We start from the raw sequence: 21,657 nt of genomic DNA on the forward strand, positions 1-21,657 counted from the left end.
ACACCCTTACTCCAATAGATGAACTTGGACCCATGGCCTGGGATTTTGACATCCAAGCCTTGGTGTTGATAATCTGGTCAAACTTCGAACTAGTGCCACCATCGTGCTCCCAAGATGACGTCCGCTGCCTGAGTAGGTGCGACCCTGAGTGGCCGACTCTGTACCCACCTTGAGATCTTCAGAGTGGCTGAAGCTACCTACATCCAGCTCTTCTTCTGCTGCCCATTCCCACCATCACCTGGTGTGGAATCCTGGACTTCTTAGTGTTGACCTGCTTGGATCCTTGACCCTTGTGTATGAGCTCAAAATTCTGAGCAAGCTCATATGCACACTCATAATCCTGTGGCCTGAAACTTCTGACATACCATTGGATGTTTGTACGCAGCCCATGGAGAAATTTACTCAGCTTCTAACTGTCCTCCAACTGCAATTGTATAAACACCTGAGTGAACTTATTGGCATAATGATGCACCGTCTGGGTGTCTCCATGGTGTAGCTCGTGGAACTGACTCTGGAGCCTATCCAGGTACTGCGGTCACAGGAACCGTGATCGAAGATCTTTCACGAATTCCGTCCAGCTGTAGAGAGGTGTCTCCTCGTCTGCATCATAGTGGTCCTTTTGCCCACTTGAGCCACCGAGTGACCGCCTCGTCTGTGAGGTGCATGGATGCTAGGATGAACCGCTCGTTTCGTAGGCATCACTGAGAAATAACTTTCGAACGAAGTCAACACTAAAGGTTCCTGCTTACCATCGTACCACGTGAAGTAGAAGAAGGCTTGGCTTTAGGTGGAAGTCTCTCCTTTTCTCCCCCCTCTGGTCGAAGTAGAGAAATGAGAAGTTGCCGATCCCGTTCTTCCTTCTCTTCTTGAGCAGTACGTTCTTAGAGCTCCTTGGCCTCTTGAGCCTTGCGGTCTCAGAGTTCCTTGGCTTCTCGAGCCTCTCGATCATGTTCGTCTTTTGCTTCCCGATTGTGTTCTTCTTTTGCTTCCCGAGCCTCCCGATCGCGTTCTTCTTTTGCCTCCCGAGCTAGCCTTTCATGCTCTCTGGCGGTTTGCTCACGATCTTCCCGCATCTCTTGAAGCTGGTTCATGCGGATAAAGAGAGCCTCTGACTGTTGTTGCTGCATCTGCATTATAGCCTGCAACATGGCTGTCATGGCAAACATGGAAGTGTCTGCAGGATTCTATGGTGGGAGTGGTGGTGGTGGTGGCGGTTGAGGCACTGAACCCTCGCCCCCGGGGTGTTGGACTGCTCAATAGTGCTCATGGTGTCCTTGCCGGATCTTGTCTGGACCATAAAACAATAGAGCTGCCCCTAAATTGACCCTCCCTATCTCACGAAAGAAAACTGAAGCTCTGATACCAATGTAGCGGAAGATAGACTATCCTCTCTCTCCTGCTCAATACTAACTGCAACCGCAAGATGATGCACTCAATACTCAAAGTGAGCTGTCGATGTGAGTGAGAGAATAAGAGGGAGAGAATGTCGTGGACCTCCGAAGAGGAAATAGATACAACTGAATAATGAATGCCCAAAGGGGGTTGAATACAACTGTATGAAGGGGCTGAAACCCTCACTACAAAACTAGAAGACTAGACTACCTAGAGGAGGTAAATCCTCACTAGATCCCTGAAGAGGCTCAGGCTACCCTGCTGGTCTGCTGTTGGGAGGCCTGACTCTACTGCTCTGAAGGCTTGAAGGCCTGAGGGAGTGCATGAAGAATGAGGACCAAAGGCTGTCCTTTTATAGGCTGATAGGTCAGCCTGGCCGACTTGGTCAACGCCAACCATTGACCTTGGTCGGCTGGTCAACGCCGACTGTTGACCAGGTTGGTCAAAAAGTCAATGCGAAATCAACTCTGTGTTTTTTAACCTACGCTGATGTGGCGTTGTTGTCTATTGACTGTGTGCTGAATGCTGATTGCGCAGAGCTTCCTAAATGGCTGTACGGACGCCTACATGACCGTTGACCTGGCTGCTTGCACTGGCACTAGCTAGCATGGCCACGAGCGTGTGGATGCTCGTGACAGCTATCTATGGGACCAACATGATTGGACGATGGAGGAGAGACAAGAGGAGCTCATTTGATAGTGGCTCGGAATCTAATGAGGGCCAGCATCTAGAGAGAAAATCAGTAATCGAACGCTACTGTCACTCGGCCTGTCTATGTCCACCTCTCCTCCTCTATAGTCTCCGTGATGTGGTCCGCTGTCTGACAAGTGCTATCGTCACTATAGTGGTCTGCATCCCCACGTCGAAGAGAGAGGAAATGTATGTGGCTCTCATGTGAGTGTCCACTCAGGGTCGGATCTAACGAGTCGCGTCCTCTGGCTCTCTCCTTGTCTAATCCCCTGCTGTAGAAAAAGTCCATTATCGTGCTCTGACTGGGCTCGTCGTTTGGAATTAGGATATAGGTTACTTCACTTGTCATTTGGAAAAATACCTTATCCTCCTCCCACTTGGCTCTCGCTGACATGCTCTTGTCGTACTTCCCATCATAAATTGATCCCTTCTCTCTTGCAGCCTTATCCTGCCGTTTTCTTGGCTGCGACCAGCTTTCTGGCGAATCTGCAAACCCATTTCTTACGCAGGTTTCCCCAAGGCCACTCTCCTCTTCAGCTCCTCCAAGTCAAATCCTCTCCTCCCTTTAGATTGCATTCATCGCCCCTTTGCCTAGCTTGGCTTGGTGCTGCTGTACATACTTTCCAGCATAACCTCAAAGGTCTTTACAAATGCGATCTTAGATCTGAACCTAAGTGCTGCCCCTACTGCCAATACATTGCAGCAATTGTGTCACACAGATACATCATACACCAGGCAGCATCGCGACAAGATGCCCCCAGCTGTCCATGGTAAAGGTTGATGGAGGAGCTGGCACTCCACAATAGGTTTCTTGCACAGGCAATCTCATCAGAAGAACATAGTTTGATATCTATACTGGTAGATAAGTATAACATGCAACGGAAATTATCACATTGCAAGTTGCAAAGGCTAAAAGCGAGTCCATGCTATCTAAAGCAATCAAGTTGTACAATCATCCAGCCCAAAACGATTTGTTTCTCGTATGTACAATCAACAAATAGGAGAAGATCAAGCACCACACGTTCCTATCATTTCATTGTCACAAGATAGAAACATATGCCAAAAATCAACGCAATACAATGAAGGTGATCATGTAAAGCTGCCTAATATGCTTACGATGAGCAACCACCTACATGGCAAAGCAATTGATGTCTCAGCAAGTATTTGACAATGATGAAGATCATATTCATGATTATGCTCATGATATTTTATGCTATTCTACACAGCAAGTAGCACAGCACCCTGATGCACGGCAGCTTTAGTTGGAGTGAGGAGAGGTTACGGCATAAAGAACCAGCCGCATGATACCATGTCGGCAAGGACAAAGGACACAGTGGAATGTGATGTTGCAGAAGTGGCATTGCCAAAAATAAGACACATTAATTCTATCCCAAGATATACTGCCGTCTATAAGGCTGAGTGAGGTGACGGTTCAACTGAAATTCAAATAAAAAACAAGTCACAAGAGCCCCAATGACAAGCAAAAAGAGGACTAACAAATGTTGTCAATGTGGCAAGCGATGGCCCCCTCAACATGGAGCAACAAGCAAGATGAGGAATGCAATGACATTTTGATGCTTCACAACCATATGTTTTCAGCAGCAAACAATTGCAGATGTGGTCACCTTCTTTCAAACCGACGTTCCTCCATGTCATCCTTTGCAACAAGCAAGAACAGGAGACTATGATAATTGGAATAGGGCAATCACTTCTATGTCAGACAAAGGAAATGAGTAATTAGGCCATGTGCAGATGAGGTTCCATGGGGAGTCCTAAAAAGACAACTATGTGAAACCACTCACCGATAGTCTTCTGATTGCTATGGCAAAGGGGCCTCCAGATACATGACTCATTCTACCAAACAAGAAGGTCAAGGAGTTCATCACTCAGTGTTGGCCTTGAGAGCAATCCTAGCGTTGGGGACATCCAAAGCAATTGAAGGAGCAGCATAGCTTCCCAAAACTAGGCGAGAGAGAGAGAGACAGAGAGACAGAGAGAGTGTGTGTGGTGGGAGATAGAACTGCAAGATAATGCACTCAATACACAAGTGATGTTGTGCATGTGAGTGAGAGAATCAAAGGGAAGAGAGAATCAAAGGGAAAGAATATAGTGGGCCGCCGTAGAGGAATAGATACAACTGAATAATGAATGCCCTCTGCCCAAAGGGCTGAATACAACAGTATAAAGGGGCTGAAACCCTCACTGCAAAACTGTCCTAGACTAGATACTGAGGAGAGGAGGTGAATCCTCACTAGAGATCCCTGTACAGGCTGAGGCTACCCTGCTGGTCTGCTGCGGAAAGGCCTAGCTGCTGCTGTACAGAAGGCTGAAGTGCCCAAGTCTGGGATGGAGAATGAGAGCCAAGGGGGCTGCTTTATAGAGGCCCCCCCTGGGCCTGAAAATGCATCGACCATCATCTTGCTGCCCACCGACCAGGCAGGGAGCTAGCTGACCTGCTTTCTGCCCCGACTTGCCACCTGGCTGCTGACATGGTGCCCCCTGTGGCTGACGTTACCTACTGATGTGGTGCCCTTGCTGGCGTGTCGCCTGCGTTGAGCTGGCTGCCGCTGCCTGCGTGGCAGTCCACGTGCAGCCGGCTTACGTGGAGTCCACATGGCTACTGTTGTGGCTGCATGCAGACTGGGCAGCCCACCAGCATGCCACGGGCTGAGGATGCCCGTGACATCCCCTTCTGCTGAAACGCGAACCAGCATATGAAAGTGGCCTCCTGTCATGCTGATGGAGGTGACTAGCTGTGGTATACCTGGCCGATAGATAAATCATGATCTGAGTACCTGGTTCATGAATCCGGAAATGGTTGCTAAGCTCATGAATCCTAATCTGCAGGTACTGAATTCCTGAAACTGGTGCTAACTTCTGGTAAGGATATGTGCTAAGGGTTAATGCTCTAGGATGATGCTCCATGTGGTCTTCCTTGGTGCATATAGGTGATAGATACGGAGGAAGACTTGGCTTGAGTTAAGCATCCTAGTGTTGTTGTAACCATGTTGCCTACAATAAGACTGTGTCCTGCAGTACATAGGTGATAGGGACAGAGGAAGACTTGGTTTGAGAGAGGCATCTTGGTCTTGTTGTAACTATGTTGACTGCTATAAGACTTGTCCTGCTGGGGCCAGTCTCGACCCCCTTGAATGACTGATATCAAAGGTCGATGTGGAACACCTCTAAGCCAAGCAATGAACATGACCGTGACCTGGGATTTTGACGACCAAGCCTTGGTTCTGATAATGTGGTCGGGCTTCAAAGTGGTGCCACCATCGTGTTCCCAAGATGATGTATGTTGCCTGCGTAGGTGCAACCCTGAATGGCCGACAGTCTACCCACCTTGATGAGGCAACTGAGTCTGTTTAGCTGCTTTGGTGGAAATTATGTCCTCTGAACTGCCTGAATCTGCCAGGATAAGGACCTCTTAACAACTTGTCCATAAAAGGGAAAACTGACGAGGCTCCCCCTTCTGCTGATCTTCAAGCTCCTTGATGACTACTGAGGTTGTGCTGTAGTCTGCTGATTTTCAAGCTCCTCGATAACTATTGAGGTTTTTGAAGCTGTTGCTGAGCCACTTGATGCGGCTCCTACTACTCGGAGCTTCTGGTAATGCAGGCAATCTTCCTTAATATGGACCGGCACATGACAATAGAAGCATCGGTTCCCCTTGGCATAGAGTGCTCGTGTCGCTGCATCCAAGTAACAGCCAGAGCCGTTACTGTCCTTGGCCAGTTAGCTCTTCTTCTGCAGCCCATTCCCACAATTACCTAGAGAGGAATCCTAGGACTTCTTACAGCTGACCTGCTTGGATCCTTGACCCTTGTGCATGAGCTCAAAGTTCTGAGTAAGCTCATATGCACACTCATAATCCCATGGCCTGAAACTTCTGACATACCACTATATGTCTGTACGCAGCCCATGGAGAAATTTGCTCAGCTTCTGACTATCCTCCATCTGGAACTGTATAAACACCTGAGTGAATTTGTTGGCATAATGATTCACCGTCTCGGTGTCATGGAGCCTTTCCACATACTGAAGAGGCACGAATCGTGATTTAAGGTCTTTCACGAACTCCGTCCAACTGTAAAGAGGTGTCCCCTCATCTGCATCAGAGTGGTCTTTCTGCCACTTGAGTCACCAAGTGACAACTTGGCCTGTAAGGTACTTGGATGCTAGGATGCACCGCTCGTTCTCGCTTGTGCCCATTACAAAAAAATAACTTTCAAACTGATTGAGCCACGATGTCAACACCAAAGGTTCTTGCTTATCATCGTTTCCCGTAAAGTTGCACTTTCTCAAAAAAGAAGGCCTGACTGGCAGTGGGAGCCTCTCCTTGTCCTCCTCGGATGGTCAGAGTAGAGTAAGCAAAAGTTGCCGGTCCGTTCCTCTCGAGCGGCACACTCTCTGCACTCCCTGGCCTACTAACCCTCGCACTCCCTAAGTTCCTTGGCTTCCAGAGCCTCCAGATTGTGTTCCTCTCTCACCTCCCGAGCTGCTCTGTTATGCTCCCTAGTGGCTTGCTCACGCTCGTCCCACATTTCCTAGAGCTAGGCCATGCGGGTAAGAAGAGGCTCGGACTGCTGCTGCTGCATCTACATCACGATCTGCATCATGGCCATCATGGCAGACATGAAAGTATCTGCACGATTCTGTGGTGGGCGTGGTGGCAGTGGTTAAGGCACCGAACCCTCATCCCCCATGTGTTGCACTGCTCACAGTTGCTCATGATGTCCTTACCGGACCTTGTCTGGACAACAAAACAGTAGAGCTACCCCTAGACCGACCCTCCCTATCTCTGGAAAGAAATTCTAAAGCTCTGATACCAATGTAGCGGGAGTTAGACTAGCTCACTTTCTCTCCTGCTCAACACTAACTAGCTAATGCACTCAATACACAAAGTCATGCTGTGGATGTGAGTGAGAATCAGAGGGTGAGAATCTAGTGGGCCTCCGTAGAGGAATAGATACAACTGAATAATAAATGTCCAAAGGGCTGAATACAACTATATGAAGAGATTGAAACCCTCACTGCAAACTTGTCCTAGACTAGATACTGAGGAGAGGAAGTGAATCCTCACTAGAGATCCTTGTAGAGGCTGAGGCTACCCTACTGATCTGCTGTGGGGAGGCCTAGCTGTTGCTGTACTGAAGGCTAAAGTGCCCAAGGGTGGGATGGAGAATCAGGGCCAAGGGGGCTGCTTTATATAGGCCCCCTTGGGCCTCAAAATGGTCCGCCCATCATCTTGCTGCCCACCAACTAGACAGGGAGCTAGCCGACCTACTGTCTGCCCCGACTTGTCACATGGCAGCCGCCACGTAGCTGCTAGCATTGCACCGCTAATGGTTGACGTCACTTGTTGACGTGTCACCTGCGCTTAGTTCGTTGCTAATGCTTGCATGGCAATCCACGTGGCAACCGGCTCATGTGGCAATCCATGTGGCAACTGGTGTGGTTGCGTACTAACAAAGCAGTCCACGTGGCAGCTCAGCATGCCATGGGTTGAGGATGCCTGTGAGAGAGAGAAAGAAATATTAACGTCCACGGGAGGCCTTGTGGGCCTATGGGACAAAGTGCAAAATACACCAAAAGGGAAAAACTCGTACAGGCCGCAAAGGGCTAGAGAAAAGGGTGCGCTAAGGCCCTTGCTGAGTAGTATGCTGAAATAAAGAGCTCAATAGCTCAAGCAAAATCAAGTACAAAAACATCTCATATCATATCATATCATGTGCTATCTAAAGTAGGATGAGAGCTCGAGCTGGAACTCCGAATTCAAAAAGTGGCACCGTGGTGGCTCGTCTATGAGCGGCGAAAATGTCTCCAACATGCATCTGTCTGACCGTCTCATGCTATGGTGGTGGAGGGGAATGTGGTCTCCTTGATCTCTAAACCCGCTAAGCTATATTTAGAGTGACCCTCGTCTTGGGTGGTCTCCTCTGAGGAAAGCTGTCATAGGTAGGACCTCAATCGAGTGTGCTCTAGTCGCTCTCCGTGTCGCAGGTGGGCTCTGCAATCCTCTCTCGGCAATCCACACTACCCACATAACAGCTAGCTCCTCCTCCTCCACCCCACTGTGTCCTGAAGCTTGCTCAAATGCATAGAAATCTGTGACATGCCACTGTGTCTGGTAAGCCTCTGTATCCTGGGGTCTGGTCGCCTCCTGTTGCTCCCTGATTTGTCATAGAAGGGTCTCCCTATGTCGGTGTCTCAAGCAAATAGAGCCCAATGCACACCTGGTCATGGAAGTGGATCAATCGTACAGTGGGCCGAAGCCACTCCCATCCTAACAGAGACAGTGGTATTGCCCTCGGATCTCGTAGAAGGCTAGGCAGGCGCAGAGAAAGTGCTCCTCTATTGTCACAGGGACGTGGTGGTGATGGTGAAGTGTCTAAACTAACTGTCACTGAATTTGGCTTAGGGTACCAAGCTAGGGGCCTTACTTAATGCCCAAAAGGTACCTATGATTTTATGTGCAATAAGTGCAACTCCTGGTGCTATTAGAGAGGTTTCATTTTCTAAGGTCATTGGTTTGGTTCAGTGGGGTCATCCTTTAAAAACTAACCCCCTAGAGATCCTACAAAATAGGGTCATTGGTTTCTTTGCACTAGGGTCATAATGTGCCATCTGACCCCCTAGAGGCATTAAAAATCCCATGCCTCATTTTGCTTAGGTGTCTGCTGGTGGCCTATCTGCTTGCCTTGTGTCACCTCTGGAAGTCCCTGGAAGGCCCTGGAGCCCTTCCTTGGCTTTCCTTGCTGATTTGAGACTTCACCCCTACTAGGGGCAGCTTCATTCATTCATGGCAGATTTCTGCAGCTCTCCCTGATCAAATCATCCAGAGGAGTCCCTGGGCAGCTTCGACAAAGCCGTTGCTGATTTTGCTACAGCCATCCATTGCTTTTGGATATGGATAATATCAGACTTGGTTATGATCCAGACTCAGAGTCTGACCCAGAGCCACAGATAAGGGGAGCACACCCCGGAATAAGAGTGCAAAATGCAGCCCATGAAGGGCAGAATGTTCAAGTTGATGCATTGGGGCAGCCAGCTCCACAAATGCAAAATCCTGTGGGTACAGTTGCATTGGGTGTTGACCCAAGTGTGCAGGCAAATGCTATGGCAGTAATGCAAACACAGATGGCTTCTATGTTGCAAGTTTTGACTCAACTCACTCAGAGCTTTGCTAAGATTGTGCATAATCCAGCTTTGATGCCAAGGGCAAAGGCACAACCCATTCAGGGTCCACAGATGCATGTGGGACAGTCACTACTAGAGCCACCGACACCAGTGGTACAGACACTATCAGAGCCACCTACACCAATGGTACAGCCACTTGCAGTGCCACAGAGGCAGGGACCAAATGGGAATGAGCATGGTAGCAAGCCCAACCACAGTATGTGGTTCAGCCTACACACTTTGGAGGAGGATCCATTTTTCCGACCATGACCTCACAGCCAGCCCCAAATTCTTTGTATGCTAATGTGGGGATACAGCCTGGATTGCAGGGAGGCAGCCCTGTGATGTCACACAGTCAGCCAGTACTACCTATGCCTGCAAACCCAGCTGTGGGGGGTGTTCTTCAAGCTCCTGAAGGACCCCAAGGACAGCAGCCCCTTTATTTGCAGCCCCCTCGCTATCATCCACAGTCTGATGGTCAATCAGAAGAGGGAAATTCTACAGCTTTGGATTTGCTCCGATGCTATGTGTCTGAGCACAAAGCAAAGTGGGACTAGTACTTGCCACTGATTGAATATGCATACAACAATACAGTGCACTCTTCCACGAGTAAGGCACCGTTTGAGATAGTGGAAGGAGCGAGGAAGGTTCCTCCTATCTTGCATACAAAGGAGAAAATTTTTGTGGCAGATGAGTATGTGGAGGATTTGCGGGCAGCCTATGAAAAGGTTAAGTATGCCCTCCAACGCAGCCAAGATAAACTGGAAAGAGCTGCAGATAAGCATCGCAGGGACTTGGTTTTCACTGAAGGTGATTGGGTGTGGCTGTGTTTTCTTAAAGCACGCCTCAGGAACAAGAAAGGGAAGGTAAAGCTGTACACAGAGCTGAATATGAGGCACTACGGCCCCTTTTAAGTTCTTGAGAAGATAAATGAGGTAGCTTACAGGCTGAAGCTACCTGAGCAGTGGACCATCCACAATGCTTTCCATGTTAGCTTGCTGAAGTCTTTTCATGGAGAAGTGCCACAAGATATGCCATTTGAAGAGCAACCTGAAGTTGATGAGCAAGATGAGGTCTTGATTCCTAAGCAGATTGTGGCACATAAGGAACAGAAAGTTAATGGTAGAGTGGCCAGACGCTATCATGTGAAGTGCAAGAACTATCCTGCGAACGATGCGATCTGGATGGAAGACCGTGAATTGGCAGATTCACCTCAGATTTTACAGCTCTACCTTGAGGCATTTGGTCTCGAGCCTACTGCAGTAGTCTCTCATGCCGGTTCAGCAGAGCATATGTCTGGAGCATTACCGGATGTTCATGGGGGCGGTAGCACCTCCACACCCACAGTGCAGACAAGCTCACAAGATATCTAGAGGTCGCTTGGTGACACTGCAGTTTCACCCGAGGCACTGATGCTGACAGTGTTTCTACCATGAGACTTCTATGATGAGTGATCATGACACTCCAGTTGGTTGATACACTGCCATACGGATGATCTGCTACAGCTTGCTAGACGCACTTTTCTCTTATCTTTTCTGGTGCTGGAAGACACTCCTAGGCAGCTCTCTCCTACCAGAGTTTGCTGTCCGCTTCTCATCCTACTTCTGGAGCTGTTTCGGGCTGAAACAGGCTCTTTCTGTTGGCTGAATTCTCATCTTCCTTCTACACTCTTTGCTACAGCCATTCCTACTAAGTTCCTGCTAGGTTCAATGCCCTGTCGGCCCGGGGAGGATTGGGGCACTGGTTGTGATACTCTCTTCCTAGGGGTGCAATGGTTGGCCTTGGGCTCAGTAATGGCTTGGAAATGGGTAATGCATTGCTTGGCATGCCGTCAGACTAGTCTACTTGTGATTATGCATGTCTACTGAAAGGAACCAAGGTAATAGCACTGGGAGTTGGTCACTAGCACAGCCACGGGTTGGCGTTGTACTGGGTTGCACCTGCGGGTGAGCTCTTGAAGGGAGTCCCTTTGTATGTTTGAGCTAACCAATTTAAATAGATACCGCAAGGAGCGCCAAGTGTTGGGGCCAACAGGTGTCACTATCTATGTTTTCGAGTAGGGGCATTCTAGCCTCCCTTGTCTTGAATGGTTCCATCATGTTGTGCAGTGAAGTTCTATGCTTTGTGTTTTGTTTGTGAACAAAGGCAATCAATTAGGTTGGCTGTATTTTCATCTTTGTGAGATAGTAGAGACAGATACACTGCCCTTAGTGTTCTAAGGCCGGTTACATCTGTCTCAATCACTCCCAAATGTGCACAGCATGCAGATCCGTTGCTCTCTGAGTACACGCACTGCTCTCCCTGTCTCAATCCTCAGTTGGGGGGATCAAACCAATGGCGATCCTCAGTGCGTGTGAGACTCCTCTGTCCTCGAGATACTGGGATCTGATGATGAATCTCTCCTCCGGGATGCTCAAGAAGTGGTCGCGGTAGAATTGGATCTTGGTAGGGAGCTCTTGATCTCCCCCCCAAGACCGAGATGTGTGGAGCTAGAAGAGATCTAATTGTATGATACGGTTAATCTCATCTTGCGGAATCGACTCAAGGGTTGCATCCATACTATACTAAAAGGGAGGAAGCATGTCCATCTGAATCCCGTGTCTGGCAAACCATGTGGATATATGTGCATACCATGTGTCCGCCCCGCTCTCAGCCTGTCGTCTAGATGGCTCCAGAGCCAGCCTCGGTAGTCTCCACTTGGATAAGTCACAGACTCTATGAATGAATGTCACTATCTAAAAGATGGCATCAATCTGTAGTGGTGTCATGGCGAACTTTGCATGTACTATCTCATGCGGGACTGAGGGCTTGCTCTGAATCATCCTAGATCCCATAGTCACCTGTAGCACTCAAGTCTCCTCCACTCTCCTATCGGTAGATCACATCCCCAGAAGGGTGTTACATACATAGCAGTTGGTCGCACTAGCTATCGAAGAGCCAGCACTTCGTCAGTGGATCCTAGAAGTTGTCCTGGAAGCGCTATCTGTCCAATCGGGCTACATCACCCTATCCCCGTGTGAGTCACGCATGGGTTGGATGTGTCATAGTGAAAAGGGGTCCTATGAAGACTGCTCCTAAATAGGTGTAAGAATGCACTATCTCCATTGGCTCGTCTCAATAAGTGAGACTGAGTCGACAAAGCACTGCATGTGAGGTGTTGACCATAACCTTGGTTTTCTCAAGGTTGACTGTCAGGTCTCTCTCTGCAGAACACCTCTGGGGCCTCCAAATGTCTGTACAGCCCCTCCGCTGATTATTTTAGGACTATGTCATCAGCGTATAGCAATACCTGTATCATCAGATCAGCCACTAGTGATCCTTCACCTCTTAGGCGGTGTATGAAGTAATTGATGTCATCAATATAAAGCCCGAAGAGGGTCGGTAGAGAGTGTAGCCTTGCTTCACTCGGATCGTACTCTCAACCTAATCCAATAGACCACCTCGAACTCTGCCTCTGACTGACTCATATAGGCTCATCATCCCCCGTATCAATGTCTCTGGAATCTGCAACTACTGTAGCCTCCTGATCATGCGGTGATTGTGGGACAATGTCAGAAGCCTTCCGAAAGTCTACAAAGCATGTGTAAGACCTTCTGGTGTCTACACCTCGCCTCCTCAATGATAACCCTCTGAGTGAATGTAATCTAGGGTAGAATGCTGTCTCCGGAATCCTACCTGCCCTAGTGCCCGCTGCCCCCGAGCCTCTGTGTGACTGCTCAGCTCCCTCTCTAACATTGATCCATAGATCTTGGCTAGAGTGTGGCCAATCATGAGGGTATGGAAGTTCTCGGTCTCCATAGGGTTCCCCGCTTTGTGTATCGGTACAATAGTGGTAGTGCTCCAAGCAGGTGGGAAGCCGTGGCGCACAGCCCAGTTGAAAAATGAGGAAGAGTTCACCTCCAAAGGGCAACAGATCCCATAGTAAAGGCTAGCAGGAGGAATGGGCATCCAGGAGAGTGAAGGAGATAGAATGCTCTCTAACCACAGAGAAAGAGAGAGCAAGCGGATCATAGGAGAGAGGAAGAGCGTACAGCCAGCAATGAGTCTCGAAATGCATGCAAAGTCAGTCTTACAGCCTGTGTAGCTGCCTCAGAATGCGTGCCAAACCAATCGATACAGCCTTGAAATGTGTGCCTATCAGCCCATACTAGACCTCATGATACGTGCAGCAAATCGTACGATCATAGACTTGCATCGAGACACGTGCCAGACAGTCCGTACAATCAGCAAGTCACCTCGAAATACATGAAAGAATTGCCCCTACATTCCATAGGGTAGGTCATGCAGTCCGTACAACAAGTGATTCTACCTCGGAATTGTAAGGCTTTGACAAAGTCATCACTTGGTCCTTCCAGTGTCATGCAACTAAGCTTGCTTGGAGAAGCCTTGTGATCATCTCCACTGATCATCAACTCGAACTTGCTAAGTGTTTGTCACTAACCTCAAGGGTAATCTTGCAGCTGGTGTTGAAATCCGCAGCAATGAGAAATCCCCCCTATTTGTACGGAACACTACAAACCTCCATATAGGATAGTTGGTTCCGTCCACCTTCCCAAATTTTTTATATATACCTTTGTAAGACTAGAATATGTCCAATTGTACAAATTTGAAATGAGTGAATTGGATCCATCGCAGGGTGTAGATGACGTGGTGCTGAACTCATTGCAAGCCAACACACCTGAATGTCGCTGCTCCTTCCTCCTTAGCAATGTCAGCACCCTTTGGTTTGGAGTAGGCCTTCTTGTTGTTGATCTCCAAGACCCCATAGCTGATCACAAACTTGGCTCCAATACCATGTACGAGAAAGGAATTGCTTGCTATAGCCAACCTTACACAGCGGAAGAAATAAAGTCTTGAGATCTCACGATGAAAACTTCAAATGACAACTTGCTATTGTCTACTTTAGAGATTACACTTCTGATAGAGAGAGAGTACACACATATGTACAGCCAAATAGTTCATATATAGTATATAAATCCAAGTACAAAATCCTAACAAATCTATACCAACACCTTCAACAAACATCCACTGAGGTAGACCAAACTTGGGCACTGTTTGCTGATCCTTTGCTGCAGAGACGACTGCATGTCTCCGTCAGCCTTCAGTGGCCGCTCTACATGAGGTCCTTTGCTGCCCTACATTTATTAAATCTGCCCCTTTGTGTGCTCGTCGACGACCCAGCTGCTGTGAGAACCTCTCCTGCTGCACAAAAGCACTCTCTTCTCTCCAACAGGCTGCTGGTCTGCAACCAAGGAAGAGGCTGAAATGCCCAAAGACTGAGCTGAAGAATGGCCCGGCATTGAGGCCCTTTTATAAGGCTGGAACCCCTAGTCTGGCCAATGTGACAGACTGGAGCAGACTGCTGACTGGCAATGTCTCCTGCTCACCTATTCCAAGGCCCATACATGGCCCTCTGCAGGCAACTTCTGCTGGCTGCACCTGCTGCTTTCTGCTTGATGTGCTGCCGCCCTGTTGTACTAGTAGCTGCTGCAGTACCTCATGTACACCCCACCGTATTGCTGTACTTGCTGTACAGAGCTGCTATTTCTGCCTTTCTGTGGGCCCATCTGGCTGCCCCTTTGTTCCAGCCTATGTGCCCTCACCAAGGGTCTATTGGCAGCCTTTGCTGCTGGCCAAGGTGGATGCCCAAAATGAAAACTAAGAAGGATCTCTTCTGCTGTCCGAGAGGCAGCCACCTTGCTGCCCACATGGCAGCCTAAGCCCATTCCCCTATCCCTCATACATCCTTAGGTATCAAACCCCTCAGCACTCCTCATGTGGGAGCTGACAGGTGGGACATTGACTCTATTTATCCAACAGGCAATGCCATTTGTACTGCCTAGTGCATATAGCGAACATCACCTCTGAATACTGTCTAAGCCCTTTCCAAATTAGCACATTGTGCAATTGTGTATGAATTTGCATTCGCCCATTGTTCTGCCTTTCTTACAAATGAGCAATTTGCATGAGGGGTAGTGAGCATGCTGAATCCATCCTTTGACAAGCCATCACTTCCGTCAGGCCATCTGAAAATAGGTGTACTATCTCGCGGAGCCCAGAACGTACACATCTGAATACATTTCTGAGTTAAACAAATCATCATGTTAGCAGTACTTTGTAGCTAACAGGGCCCTTCGAAACAAACCATATACCAAGTCCCTCATCTTAGTTGAAGGGCCCACCCAATGATAAAATTTCATGGCGGACACAGACTATCACATACAAATCACCACATATTACCAGGCTGATTTCAGCAAATTTTTTGTCTGATGGACAGCAGCATCTGTACTACAGGAGCCCATCCTAGACAGCCATCGATTAGACACGGAAAATGGGCTGAGCTTAACATGTCTATGGTGGGCTCGTCCCAGTATTATGCAACATGCTACATTTTGATCAACTGCTGAAACCCTCATCTCCTATTCCACTCCCCCTGTACTTCAATTTATAATTTATTACTCTATTCGGTATTTCTACAACCCCCTATCTCTTTTACCCCTGCTCCAATCCCTTATGCTTCCTCTGCCTCCACTTAGCTTCCCCTCGAGACACCTGCACCTTCCCACCTGACAGTGACAAACATCACAACCCTCCATCAAAGCACACAAGTGATCATACCAAAAAGCAACTCAAACAAGCATGATTTCTCGCACCACATACGGCAATCAAATAAGTGCCAGAATCTCTGAAAGCAGCCTTCTGAGCTGAAGGCAAAAGGTCTCTTCTGTGAAGTCTGTTAAGGAACTCAAGAAGGCTGTACGAAGGCAACGAGAAATAAAGCAGTATAACACGGCATCCCTCCATATACCGAAGTGTCACCAGGATTTCATGCTCAGAGGAGGGCAAGGATTGTTGCAAACCATTAATTTATGTCCCCCAATTATGAGGGGATTGGCAGGCCTAGATAAAAGTATAGCAGGGCAAGGCACGCCTCTTCATAAATGTCCCCAAAACAGACCTCCGTTTACGTACGCCAACTGTGTGAAGTCTCAATTGCAAGTCACTACCGTTTTGTGTACATTGAAGAAAAAGAAGGTACCGACAGGTCCTTACAAGGTGCGCAAGAACCTCACAGTCACTTTGAGTTCGATACGTATGTGGCTCCTTCAGTGAGGCTTTTAAATATTCGTGGTTGTAAATTTCACCGTTGACCTGAAGACGACGAGAAAGAGCTCTAGAATTTTAGAAATTAAAAAAAAATCTTTGAATCCACATGAAAGCAATTCTAAAAGCGAATTTGACACGAGAATCACAAACCGTGACCACGATCTTCTTCTCTTCATCATACAATGGCTGATCTCCAGATGCAGGATCCATAATTGCAAGCCTTTCATGGGCAAGAAAGTGATGGCCGTCATGGTGCAGGCCACTCCAATCAGGTCCCCTATGCCTAAGTCTGCATGAACAGCAACGTTCTTGCGAGTTTAGTTGATGTGGCTATTTTTGAACCAATATGGAACCTTGATGCAGTCTACACTGCAGAATGCACAGAACCTCAGCAAGCTCATCAAACGAACCTGCGTGAAAGCTCGAGAACACGCAAACGTTTGGATTGTGTCGGGTCCTGACAGCCAAGCAATGCCAAGATGCCACACATTTTTCCTATAATACGGTGGATTTCCAAGCTTCGACTGTGCTGTCGACTTCTTTCTTCTTTAAGACACCCGAACGAAGCGTCTAGTCTGTTTTCTGTTCGTTAATACTGCAGGTCCCGAATTTTGGTTAGGCTTGAAACGTATTAGCCCTCCATAATAATTCGGTAAGAATTAAAAATCCCTATATTGCACTCTGCCGAAATGAACGCAACTCGCTCTATCTCTCGAGATGAGAATTACCGTCGAAAGGTTTTCCCGACGCTCGTGCACACCCAAAAACCTACGTCGTTACTCTCTCCGTCCTGCTCAGAGGAACAGCAGCCCTAGGCGAGACGATCTGGAAACGCTGACTGACTAGGAGATTTGTGATGAGGGAGTGATGATATAATATCTATGGCCTTTGAACGATTCCTGGCCCCCTGGGTGGCTGTACGCCCCCCAAATTTCATGGAGACAATCCTATATAAGAATCGATAACGTGCACGGCTGCACAAAGTTCAAAGTTGTCAAGCTAACGCTAGAGGGCGTTCCCACGCTGGGCATTTTCGCGTGCAAGAGAGGCTTGGAATTCGCCATCAATCTAGGAGTTCTAAAGGGCTCCGCTAACATCGAGCTAGGACCTCATTTTTTAGGCAAGGAGTGGTCTAGAGTGTGGATTGATCCCTGACAGCAAGTTGGAGGAGCTGAAGAAGACAGACTAACACAGAATTTACAAACACGGCGGAACAACCTAGTGAAAAAGGTGGCATTGATCAAGCCTTCTTTCCCATAAACAAGGTTGACGACGCGGGAATGTCCTCTTTTGTTGTGTAAACTTAACCAAGGTGCATTTAAATATAAGTCTACATAGACATAGATTCTCATCTTGTCGATCGTAGAGCTACAGAGCATTACTTTGTTGAGTGATTGAACCTATTGTTTTTTTCTTATCGTATCACTCACAGGTCTATCGAGACCCAACCATCTCTGCAAATGTGAAGGCTAGTGTTAGTGATGTCCAAAGATTGGCTTTTTGGGAACTGAAGCCCAACAAATACATGAATAAGATCGCATGAGCTTCGTAAGTTTTCTGTTTGGCAACATGGAAGTCGTCATCAGTGCCATTAGCAAAGTATAGACCATATTGATAGCAACAGAAACAAGATATGAGCGAGAATATTTACCGTCTTTGTCCATCTGTTTAAAAGCAACTTCATGAAAGGATTGCACAACAAACATGGGACTTCTGATGGTCAAACGTAGCTTGGACAAGGCATCCTCCATGGCGAGGACAAAATCCAAGAGGCTCCTTTTGCACAAGTGAGACTGATTTGTTTCAGCGATTTGCACCAAGTTATTCCCACCTATAGTTCATGTTCTCCCTATGATTTATATATTGTTGTGCCACATTTCATCCTCCATGGAATTAAATTCATGTTCTCCCTATGATTTATATATTGTTGTGCCACATTTCATCCTCCATGGAATTAAATGATGGCATCCTTGCTTGGAAGTTTTCTCTTCTCCAATGATCAAGTAAATTTGTGCCTATTGCAAGGTTGAATCTCTTCATTAAAGCAACTAATGTTTCTAGGACTTGCTCGTAGTGACCTCTTCATTAGTCCATCCAAAAAAATATGAGACATCTCCTCAAGCACCATCTTACATTTGATCCAACTACAAAGGTTGTTTCAAAACCAATGAGCCATCATTAGCCATGCTTGGGGGTGCATTCCATACTCTAGTAGTTTGGCTTGCAATCCAAAATGAAATCCTTGCAAGAACTCTAGGCTTTATGTACAGGTTCTTCTTTATAGATGTTCCCATAAGGTATTGGTAGGAAGACAACCTTCAACTTTATTATGGCGATGAACAAATTTTTTTTGAGATGTAAGCAAATGGATAATTTCATTAAAAACAAGTTGTTGATCCTTCAACAACCACAAAGACCATGATGATCCTCCAATCATAGGAGCAACTCGTTGGTTGCTTGACATCAAAGTCACTTTCATAAGGGGTGTAGTAACACTTAGTAATGGTTCTCATGTAATTGTTCTTAACATCAATAGTTGTTCCTCTTTACACAAGCAACAATAATACATTTTTACAAAAAACACACCAATGATCTACAAACAAAATAGCCAATAATAATTGCTTAAAGTCGTTGGATTTCATTTTATTTTATTTTTTGGTTGGTCTCTCTATTTATGAGTTTTAGGAAAATCATTTAAATGTATTACCATAAACATCTGTGGTTATTTTAATCTAGTTCACTGATCCTTTCTTTTAGAGTTTTTCATTCTTAGTTAGAGATCTCTAATGATAGTCCATTCATCTTAGTGTACATGTTTGAACATTCTTGGTTTCTATTCTCTTAAAGACTACGCCAAGGCATGAGAGACGATTATTTATGGAAGCATTCTTTACAAAAATCATCTCAGTAAGGTAAAGCGTCATCAACTAATATAAGGACCGTGTTACATGTTAGCCATTCCAATGACCCTATTTCCCAACCTTATGCAACCTTGACCATTACAATGACCATATATACCCAAGGTAATGCACCATTAATCATTACAATGACCCTATTACCAAGCCTCAAAGACTCTCAATGAATGGCCTCCACCCTAAGTTCTATAGTTCTTTTAAGAGGAAGCATGCCACACACTATTTGGTTATACGTACGTACTTGATAGATTAAATATTTGTATATGTGCAAGTAGTATCGCAACTTGGGGGAAAAAAAGTTTGTTGTAATTAAGTAAATTGATATTCTAAGAAGCTAAGCACATCTATTTTGATGCATGTTCTTCATTACGATAAAGCATTGAGAATTGAAAGACACAAACATGGTAAATGCAAGATCAAAGGATGACAAACCAATATTGGTTCATGCCATCGTAGTCTAGATCAAAATAGTTACAAGTTGCAAAAACGGGACGTTCCATGTTATCAAAGATAAAACTTATAAGCTCATCAATAAAATGCTTTTTCATGTATTTTCTAATTTTTAGTTTCCAAAAACTGCAAGTCTCTGGCCATTACAAACTCAAGGAAAACAGGCATTATCCCAACGTTTGTAAGGAGAAAGGGCATTATTGACTCAAGAAAAAAGGGCATTATCCATAACGTTTGCAAGGAGAATTGGGTCTTCATGGACCTTGTTTCACGTGTTATGTCCATGATTCTATTCATACTTTTATTCCTCAAGGAAAAGGGACAGAAAAGTAGGATGTAGATTGTGTTCCAAGTTTTTAGTTGAGTGCTACATGGGGAAGAAAGAACTATAACATCTCAATTGAGTAAAAGGTCAAATACAAATGCGAGATGCACATTTATCCGAAAACACGATTATTAAGCTAGATGCATCAATCATACGTTAACCTCTCTATCAAGAGCCACAAAAGACCCAATAGGATACCTACATGTACTAGATTGATTGATATAATATCCTTTCAAACACACAAGTCCCCCTTTAAAAAACACAAGTTAAGTGTTTCATAGTGTAAATCTATTAAGTGTCACAAAAGAACTCATAGAATACCTTACATACTCGTTTGATTGATATAATATCCTTTCAAACACACAACTCCTTTAAAACAACACATGTTAATATTTTCATAATGTAAATCTTTTTAACCTATGGGTAAAGGATATTGTGACCTCATGTGAGGAGAGGGAGTTTAAGGAGGAGTTTCTTCACCTCAATACTTCAAAAGCTCTAAGCATGCCTCCATTCGAGGTTAAGCACACAACCCCCCCCTTCCACATGTGAGTCGTACCACTTACTTGCCACTTTATGGATCATTCTGTTGACCTTAATAGGAACCATAAGAATGGTTTTAAAAGGAAATGCACCAGAGAAGTCCCTCAGTCCCCCTCTACATCTTGCACTTAGGCCTCCACTCAACTGTTTCCCCCCCCCCCCCCAACTACTTAATGGAATAACCATTTATTGTTGAGTGGTAGTACATATTCCTACCTTTAACAATGAAAAGGTGCCTTTGACACCAAAAGACCACCTCCCCACAATACTACTAGCCCTAAGCAAGGTTTATTGCTTGTTGTTAATGGGTAGCACGGGGAAACATTTCTATCCAAGGCAATGTCTCGCAAGTTGGTCCAAGGCTAGTACCGTCAAAGGGATTAGTGAACATAAATGTATCTTTTAGCTCAATTTATGTATGTGCATGTGTGCATTAAGTCCAATTGGCACATTTTAGCGCATCAAAAGAGCATGCACAACACTGTTTTTTCTCCAAATGTTGTCATCTATTATCTCTTTCACGTGTTAGGGTGTTGGTCACCTTTCTTGCATTTGATAGCCCTAGAGTACAAGATATATTTGCAAGTAGCATGATGCCTTTGGTTGTATTCATTGAGAGGAGATGTGAAATGTGAATGAGCAAGGATACACAAGAAGACTACTCACAAAAGGGGTTCATGGGTCACCACTACACAAGGTCTTAGGGATAAAAGGAGGTTGTAGGTCCAAAAAGGGTTTAACAGTTTAGGAACAAGTGGAGTTAACAAAGGTAGCAAAGGAGAAATGAGTCTTTATCACCAAGCTTAGTTTCATAATGAGAACAGTTGTAGGGAGTGCGATATAGGTGTATGAGTATATTCACAGCTGCAAATATTTATATGTCTTCAGTGGATGACAATTTATTCATCTTCTTTTTAAAAATATAGATGAATAACAAATGGTACTAATTGTATGGAATATAATATAATATAATAAATAAAAGACACATATCTCACTCTTAAAAAAATGGATTTTGATAGAATTTAGTTGCGCTTTTCAACTTTCGTGAAGAGATCC

The 21,657-nt window shown here is 46.0% G+C and overlaps 1 protein-coding gene across 2 annotated transcripts in view; it reads right to left on the minus strand.

Annotated features, from left to right (window-relative positions):
- LOC147889170 (asparagine synthetase [glutamine-hydrolyzing] 3-like) overlaps positions 1–17,273 on the minus strand; it is a 93,876-nt gene extending 76,603 nt beyond the window's left edge. The window contains exons 1-4 of one of the 2 annotated variants that reach the window (XM_087391171.1): positions 17,097–17,273; positions 16,779–16,963; positions 16,519–16,657; positions 16,315–16,413 (exon numbers count right to left, since the gene is read on the minus strand). In XM_087391171.1, the coding sequence (XP_087247297.1) occupies positions 16,315–16,413; positions 16,519–16,657; positions 16,779–16,858 (318 nt within the window). In that variant the 5' untranslated portion in view covers positions 16,859–16,963; positions 17,097–17,273. Of the gene's footprint in view, positions 1–13,939; positions 14,078–16,314; positions 16,414–16,518; positions 16,658–16,778; positions 16,964–17,096 lie in introns of those variants that run through there. The other variant, XM_087391172.1, reaches the window with a different exon arrangement.
- Between the last annotated feature and the right edge of the window lie 4,384 nt (positions 17,274–21,657).

Source organism: Dipteris shenzhenensis, chromosome 20 (assembly GCF_047967505.1).
Source record: "Dipteris shenzhenensis isolate YYH24624 ecotype China chromosome 20, Dip_SZ_1.0, whole genome shotgun sequence".
NCBI classification, from domain to species: domain Eukaryota; kingdom Viridiplantae; phylum Streptophyta; class Polypodiopsida; order Gleicheniales; family Dipteridaceae; genus Dipteris; species Dipteris shenzhenensis.